This window comes from Anomaloglossus baeobatrachus, chromosome 3, assembly GCF_048569485.1.
Source record: "Anomaloglossus baeobatrachus isolate aAnoBae1 chromosome 3, aAnoBae1.hap1, whole genome shotgun sequence".
Lineage (NCBI taxonomy): Eukaryota > Metazoa > Chordata > Amphibia > Anura > Aromobatidae > Anomaloglossus > Anomaloglossus baeobatrachus.
Genome location: NC_134355.1, coordinates 670,929,434 through 670,938,162, shown reverse-complemented (window position 1 = coordinate 670,938,162; position 8,729 = coordinate 670,929,434). Strand labels below are relative to the sequence as shown.

At 50.3% G+C, this 8,729-nt stretch overlaps 1 protein-coding gene across 1 annotated transcript; it reads right to left on the bottom strand.

Annotated features, from left to right (window-relative positions):
• Positions 1-3,498: 3,498 nt before the first annotated feature.
• Positions 3,499-8,729, bottom strand: LOC142297399 (interleukin-17F-like). Its single transcript, XM_075341626.1, has 2 exons — positions 8,491-8,729; positions 3,499-3,733 (listed from the first exon to the last, which is right to left on the bottom strand). The coding sequence occupies exons 1-2, from the start codon at positions 8,586-8,588 to the stop codon at positions 3,499-3,501; spliced, it is 333 nt and encodes a 110-aa protein (XP_075197741.1). The 5' UTR covers positions 8,589-8,729.

Sequence of the window (8,729 nt, the reverse complement as noted above, 5' to 3'; positions counted from 1 at the left end):
GTGCCGCTGCCAAGGGAGGGAGATCTGCGCTCGCTCGGGCCTCTGGGCCCCTCCTTAGTTTAACGTCCAGCGCGAACCACCCCCGCTCCCCAAAGTACCGGGTGTATTGTACGATGTCGCCCGGCATCAGGTTGCGGCCGGGATGCTCCTCAGGCAGGTGGGCATTCACATCCCGCCGGGCCACAAACACTTCGGCCTCCAGGCCCGGTTCGTAGATGAACCCGTAGCCCCGGCGGACATCAAACCGCCTCACCTGCCCCTCGTACAACGGTCCCCGGACACGGGCGGTTGCTTGCCGGAGGTTTTCTTTCTCCCGGATAGCTCTGGCTACCAGCTCGGCCTTCTTCCGCTCCCTCTCTGCAATCTCCAGGCCCAGCGGTACCGGCTCCCTATCCCAATACGGCGCTGCCGCCAGCGCCGGCGCACGGGTCGGGCCCCGCGGGACATCCTGGACATTGCCCACTGTCAGGAATCTGGGCGGCATGTCCCGCGGTGTCTTGGCCTTGGGCGCTGCCTTGCAGCAACAACCCGGCGCTACCTCAGCCGAGGTGTGGGGGATGGGCATAGGAGCTTTCCGCTGCTGGGCCTTCGGCTCGGAGCGGGCTATCGGCTCCGGCTCGGGGAACTTCTCAAGGGATGCCTCCGGTTCAACCTTCGGGATCTTCCACGGCAACACCTCCGGTTTACTACGGGCTCCGACTACAGGTTGGCCCGCCTGGGCGGGGACGCTGGGTACTGCTACCGGTTGCGGTGGTAGCAGGCCTAGTGGCGGGATCACGGCCTCCGGGACGGGTGGCGAGGGAGGCGACGGGGGGAGAGGGCTTGGACCGGGCCCCACAGCCGCGATGACCGGCCCTTCAAGGGTATCGGGACGTGGGTCACTCACCCTCCCTTTCTCCGCCTCCTCTTCGCGTCTCCGCACGGTGGCTACAACGTCCGCCATGTCGGCCTCCCACTCCTCCATGAGGAGCTGCATCTTCACCTGCAGCCTTTGGTAGAGCTGCGCAGTTCGGATTTCCACCCACGCCGCGGTTCCAGGCGCGGGGCTACGGTGTTGCGGGACGGCATCCACATGATGGCTTCTTTTTCTTTCCAGGAACGGTATGTCTGCAGAGTCCTGGCGTCCCTGCTTTTATAGCTGCAGCTACATGCAGCCAGCCGCCATCGCGTCCCCCTTAGCTCTTTCCGGCCCCTCCTTTCTCGGGGCGGGGTTTTGGCCTTCGCGCCTCTTCTACTCGAGAAGACGCTCGAGCGGGAACTTTTCGCGCCAAAGATGACGGCTTCTGAAATTTTCCTGCCGGATACCTCCGGCGGTAACAAGGCGCACCTCTACCAAACGGCAGAGCGGTAAGATCCTGTTCGTGACGCCAAGTTGTCGCGGGCGGGGAGGAGGGTGTCAGCACACTACGCTCACCCCTTCTGCTCGGGTCCGGCGGCTGCTGCTCAGTGGTGGCTCGAGCGGTGGGCCGGATCCCGGGGTTCCTCGAGCGGCACTCCTCGCCCGTGAGTGAAAGGGGATTGTTGGGTGTGGGGATTGTTTATTGTCCGTGACGCCACCCACGGTTGTGGTGATTTCACCACCGCAGCTCAATATGGGGATCCCGGGGATGGTGATGCGGAGCAGCCAGGTGTTGTGTTGCCCCTCCGTGGGTAGGGGTTGGTGATCCCGGGGCCCGGTGATGGCTTGGGAGGTGCAGGGCCTGGTGGGCGCAGGGACGCGGGGGCAGCGCTGTGCCTTGCGGCACTGTGGTACTCACTCAGCCTGAGACGTTGACACAGTTTTTACGGTAAACCAAACGGCTGGTAAGACGGTCCCACGGACGGCTGCAATTGCTCTCCCAGTAGGTGATGGTGATGTCCCTCTTCCTTGCACCTCTGTGTACTTGTTGGTTGCGATGGGTCCCCACCGGTAACCCGCTCCCCGGCTTCAAGTTGGACCGGAGGAGCTCTACTCTTTGCCCGCAGGCGCTGGCCCTGAGAAACTGTGCCTTGGCGGTGGCGGTGTCTCTCCTACACTGGCTGGGCTGTTGCCTTCAATCGGGACTTGGTTGTTGGGGGATCTACGTCCCCTTCACTGATGGATTTGGCAAATTCTGGCGACTCCAAGCCTTGCCGGGGTCCGAGAGGCCCCTGCCCTGGTGCTGACTGTCCTTCGGAACACTGCTCCAGACCGCCGGGCACACAGCCTACGGGGTCCTTCCAGGAACTTCCAAACGGTCCCCCTCCAGACAGTCAACGCCGTTGCTGACCTTGCTGACCTGTCCTGCACACCGCTGGACTACTTCAGGCTTTGCACACTCCTTCTGTTCTGTCACCACTCTTGCTTTCCTCCTTTACTACTTTTCTTTCCTTTACTGTCACTTAGCTGTTTACTTTAGCCCTGCCTGGGCTACTCCTCCACTCCTTCCACTTCCTCCTCCCTGACTAGACTGCCTGGTACTTCCCGGCTCCAGAGCTGTGTCCTCCTCGGTGGGCGGAGCCAACCACCTGGCCCACCCTCCTGGTGTGAACCCCTGCCTCTGGAGGAAGGCAACAAGGGTTTTTGGTTCAGCTTTGGTGTTCCTACCTGGGATGTAGGGTGTGGTGGTGTGTGATCTGTGTCCCCTGGCTTGCCCAGGGCGACACACATGTTCAGTGAAAAATCACTGATGTGTGAGCAGACCCATTGATTAGAATGGGTCTGCGTATGTCAGTGATTCTGGTACGTAGAAAAAAAAGCACAAACGTACCAGAATCACTGACGTGTGAAAGGGGCCTTAAAGAGATATGGAGTGCTGTTTAGAAAAAAAAAACATAAAAATGTATTACTGTTAATCAGCACAGAATTTTGGACTTAAGGCCCATTTACACACAACGACATCACTATCGAGATGTTGTTGGGGTCACGGAATTCGTGCCACACATCCGGCCTCGTTAGCGACGTTCTTTGCGTGTAACAGCTCTGAGCGAGTGTTGACGATCAAAAATACTCACCTAATCGTTGATCGTTGACACGTCATTCATTTTCAAAATCTCGTTGGGCGTTGTGGAGGTAGGTTGTTTGTCGTTCCTGAGGCAGCACATATCGCTGTGTGACACCCCGGGAACGACGAACAACAGCATATCTGTGTCCTCCAGCAACGAGGTGGGTGTGTCATTAATGCGGCTGTTCTCCGCCCCTCCGCTTCTTTTGGTTGGCCGTTGTGTGATGTTGCTGTGACGGCGCACGAACCGCCCCCTTAACAAAGACGTTTTTCGCCGCCCACAGCGACGTTGCTAGGAAGGTAAGTATGTGGGACGGGTGTTAGTGATATTGTGCGCCACGGGCAGCGATTTGCCCGTGACGCCCAAACGACTGGGGTGGGTGCGATCGCTAGCGATATCTTAGCGTGTAAATGGGCCTTTATTTTTAAAGTGAAAAAAAGGACAAAATGATGCTCGCTATTATAATAATAGAACATTTATTAGAATATAATAGTTTGTTGTACAAACAACATAATAGAAAAAAAACCTGATAATTCAGAAATAGATCCTGGTAGGACTGATGCAGGTGCAGCCCAGCGTCACCGCCTCGGTCTCCAGTCTGTAGGAGAAGCTGCAGCCTTTCTGCTCCCGGCGTAGGACCATCACCTCCTGCTGGATGGGGTAGGAGATCAGGTCCGGATTCTCCACACCATCAGCGTCTACACAGGCAAAAGTCAGACAATCGGCCTCGGCAATGACGAAGGGGAATCTGTTGGGATCTTTGTTGAGACTAAAGGAGAAAAAAAAAAAAATTATTAAAAAATGTCCATATCTGTTTATCCATCCATCTCTGTCTAATAAAAAAATGAATTTTTTTTTTTTTTTTTTTAATAGTTGGGATTTTTAATAGATACTTCAATACTAGTGATGGGCAGACCCAGACTGTAAAAGTTCGGATCCACATGGTTTCAAAGTTGCCTGGGTGCTGGGCCCGGACCCGGGATCTGGGATTTCGGCTGTTTGATCCGGATCCGGCACTCGAGAAAGTAAAAAAAACTAAAGGAACAGTAAGGAAAATAACAATGAAGCAAGCACTTCATACGTACAGAGGCTCCGTCATGGCTGTAAACTGCTCCGGCGTGGCTGTACTCTCCCTAGCTTGCTCATCATTGCTCATCTATATGCACTGCTTTCCCTGCTTTCCTCGCCCACCGGCTGGCCTGGCCTCTGTGATTGGCTGCAGTCAGATCCGCCCCCAGCCTTTGTGACAGCGTCTGTCTGCACCCAGTCATCGCTCATCGTGGCTCATTCATTTCTCCCTGGAGTTCACAGCGGGCAGTCATGCTCTATGGCCGCTTGCTGTGACTGAGATGTAGCAGAACTGGAATTGCCCTGGGACCTCGTGTTTATTACACCTGACCAGCAGGGTGTTTAGAGGGTTAATAAAGTGGTGAAAGAGTTTGGTTTTGTATTTAATTCCAAATAAAGGACTTTTTTGATGTGTGTGTGTTTATTTACTTTCACTTACAGATTAGTGATGGGGGTCTCATAGACACCTGCCATCACTAATTTAGGGCTTAGTAGCAGCTGTAGGCTGTTATTAACAACTTATTACCCCAATTACCACCGCAGCAGGGCAACAGGAAAAGCCGGATAAATCTCCAGTCTTGTCACATCTAATGGATGCCACAATCCTGGGCGGCTGCAGGCTGCTATTTTTAGGGTGGGGGCAACCAATAACCATAGCCCTCCCCAGTCTGAGAATACCAGCCCCCAGCTGTCAGGCTTTATCTTGGCTGGGTATGAAAATTGGGTGGACTGCACGCTGTTTTTTTAAATTATTTATTTATATAATTAAAAAACATAAAAGACCCATGTGGTTCCTCTTATTTTGATACACAGCCAAGATAAGTGCAGGGCTGGGGCTGCAGCCTGTGGCCGTGGGCTTTATCTGTGCTGGTATCATAATATGGGGGGATCCTACACCATTTTTTTTATTTATTTGTTTTTACAGCATGGGTAGAGTCACACTGACGAATGACTCGCAAAAGTGCAGTGAGAAAATCTGGCATTGCACTCGACCCCATGTAAGACAATGCTGTAGCTCAGATCTGCAAGGTTTTCCTCAGCCCTAATCAGACTGAGAGAAAAATGGCAGCAGGCTGTGATGGTCTGCGAGTCTTCTATCACTCACACCCTTACAAGTGTATGGGTGTGAGAGAAACATCGCACTGCACTTGGATGTTATCCAAGTGCAGTGCGATATACGCACAGGCTTACAGTTGAGGAGGTGGGGTGATTAATCCTGCACTTTCCTCTGCAGCTGTGATCCGATCGCAGGATCGGGTCACAGTCACATGACATTCAGACCACGCTCGCAGCAGAGCCTGAGCCGGGGGTCATTAGAATATCGCATCGGATGTCATACACCAGTGTGACGCTGGCCTATGATATAGATGAGAATAGTGCCTGTGAATGGAAGCAGTTAGCTGACACCCAGACATGCTGCCACTGTGTAGAGGCGTGGTTGACTGCAACCAATCACAGGCACCAGTGGGCGGGGGAAGCAGTGAATATTCAATGAAGGTTAATTAGCTGCTTCGGAAGTGAATGCGCGACCTGGAAGCAGCATACCGCCATGACAGAGCGTCGGTGAATACACTGCACAGGCTCCTATCCCCCTATCACGTCTACCAACATTTTTGATCTCTGGTTTCTGATCTCCATAGACTTATATGGGGACCGGATTCCTTATCAGAGCCGGGTTTTCAAAAAAAGATAACAGGGACCCTCTGGTCCTGGTTATCTGCGAGTCCACCCATCTCTATTCAAAACTCATTTACTTTTTAACCTTTTCTACTTTTTAATTGACAAATGAGAGTGATTAGAAATGATAGTCCCTCAAGGGAACTCTAACCTGAGACCATTCGATAGATAGCAATTTTCAATACAAATATATGCTGCACTCCACGATTTGCAATTTCTTGTCACTAATGGACTGGTAATCAGCAGGGGCGTAATGATCGCAGTTGCAGAGGATATGACCATGACCTGGCCAGGGGGTACAGGAGGCCCGCCAACTCCTACTTCAGCTAGATGTGCATCTGAGGGCTCACATCCAGCCTAAATGCATTACAGCACAAAGATGCGCTGGGTCCCTATGCTACAATACCCCTTGCCAGCCAAACGGTGGCTGGCAGCTGACTTTTTTTTAGTTTATGTCCTATGGGACAAATTAGAATGGGGAGCATACAGTATATACCTGAATGGGGGACACATATACCAGAATAGGGGACATATATACCAGGATGGGGAAGATATATACCAGGATGTGGGACATATATACCAGGATGGGGGACATACACTGTGTGCAGAAGTAGTAGGCAAATGAGTATTTTGATCACATGATACTTTTTATACATGTTGTCCTACTCCAAGCTGTATAGGCTGAGAGCCAACTACCAATTAAGTAAATCAGGTGATGTGCATCTCTGTAATGAGGAGGGGTGCGGTGTAATGACATCAACACCCTATATAAGGTGTGCTTAATTATTAGGCAACTTTCGTTACTTTGGCAAAATGGGTCAGAAGAGAGATTTGCCAGGCTCTGAAAAGTCCAAAATTGTGAGATATCTTGCAGAGGGATACAGCAGTCTTGAAATTGCCAAACTTTTGAAGCGTGATCACCGAACAATCAAGCGTTTCATGGCAAAAAGCCAACAGGGTCGCAAGAAGCGTGTTGGGAAAAAAAGGCACAAAATAACTGCCCATGAATTGAGGAAAATCAAGCGTGAAGCCGCCAAGATGCCATTTGCCACCAGTTTGGCCATATTTCAGAGCTGCAATGTTACTGGAGTATCAAAAAGCAAAAGGTGTGCCATACTCAGGGACATGGCCAAGGTAAGGAAGGCTGAAAAACCACCACCTCTGACCAAGAAACATAAGAAAAAACATCAAGACTGGGCCAAGGAATATCTTAAGACTAATTTTTCAAAGGTTTTATGGACTGATGAAATGAGAGTGACTCTTGATGGGCCAGATGGATGGGCCAGAGGCTGGATCAGTAAAGGGCAGAGAGCTCCACTCCGACTCCAGCAAGGTGGAGGTGGGGGACTGGTATGGGCTGGTATCATCAAAGATGAACTTGTGGGACCTTTTTGGGTTGAGGATGGAGTGAAGCTCAACTCCCAGACCTACTGCCAGCTTCTGGAAGACAACTTCTTCAAGCAGTGGTACAGGAAAAAGTCAATATCGTTCAAGAAAAACACGATTTTCATGCAGGACAATGCTCCATCATATGCATCCAACTACTCCACAGCGTGGCTGGCCAGTAAAGGTCTAAAAGATGGACAAATAATTACATGGCCCCCTTGTTCACCTGATCTGAACCCCATAGAGAACCTGTGGTCCCTCATAACATGTGAGATCTACAGGGAGGGAAAACAGTACACCTCTCGGAACAGTGTCTGGAGGCTGCGGTGGCTGCTGCACGCAATGTTGATCGTAAACAGATCAAGCAACTGACAGAATCTATGGATGGTCGGCTGCTGAGTGTCATCAGAAAGAAAGGTGGCTATATTGGTCACTAATTTTTTGTGGGGTTTTGTTTTTGCATGTCAGAAATGTTTATTTCTAAATTTTGTGCAGTTATATTGGTTTACCTGGTGAAAATAAACAAGGGAGATGGGAATATATTTGGTTTTTATTATGTTGCCTAATAATTCTGCACAGTAATAGTTACCTGCACAAACAGATATCCTCCTAAGATAGCCAAATCTAAAAAAACCCTCCAACTTCCATAAATATTAAGCTTTGATATTTATGAGTCTTTTGGGTTGATTGAGAACATAGTAAAAAAAAATCCTCTAAAATACAACTTGCCTAATAATTCTGCACACGGTGTATATATCAGAACAGGGAACATATATACCAGGCTAGGGGACATGGATACCAGGATGGGAGACTTTTACACCTGAACAGGAGACTTAAAAACCTAGATGGATGGGAGGGTGTGTATACCAGGATGGGGGACATATTTACCAGGAAGTAGCCCAGAATGTAATGGTTATTTATTTTTTGTGATGTTTTTTGAGTTTATGTCTTATGGGGGACATATATACCAGAATTGGGAGCATATATACCAGGATAGGAGACATATATACCAGGATGGGACACTTATACACCAGGATGCTTGGCATATATACCAGGATGGAGGACATATTTACCAGAAAGTAGCCCAGGATGGGGGACATTAGTACAGGATGGTGGACGTTATTACATAATGAAGGGGGAGGGGGTAACTTGTATGTCTTTGCAGAATTTAGTATGCTTCAAGGGCCCATACATCTGACTGACATGTGGTGGTGTGTCTGGGGGGCAAGGCCCAAATTTACACTGGGGCCTATCGGACTCTAGTTACGCCACTGGCAATCAGTCCTAAAAAAAAGTCTATTCTTTGCTAATTTTCAAATGGTAATAGGCTAAATAATCAACTTCTTGCTTAATGACTCAAATAAAGTTCCTAAAAATAGATATTTTCTATCTTACCTATAGTCCCAGGGGGATAGAGAGCGGCTGTGACTGTCCTCCATCTGCACTGAGCTGTCCATATAGCTGCTGTCAATCACACTGGTGTCCACAGTCATACTGGTCGGCAGGCGCCGGCTCCTTCTTCCAGGACATCTGTGTCTGCCCTCTAGAGGAAGCTCTTCATCCCTCGATCCATCCTGATTATGGGGCAAATGCTCCTCTGGTAAAAAGGCCGATGAGCAAAGCGACACCAGGAG

What these genes read in the sequence shown, in the direction of transcription:
- LOC142297399 (XM_075341626.1), bottom strand. Translation starts at nt 8,588, where the DNA reads ATGACTGTGGACACCAGTGTGATTGACAGCAGCTATATGGACAGCTCA. An exon ending in CTATCCCCCTGGGACTATAG is followed by an intron (nt 3,734 to 8,490) that starts GTAAGATAGAAA and finishes TTTCTCCTTTAG; the next exon opens with TCTCAACAAAGATCCCAACA.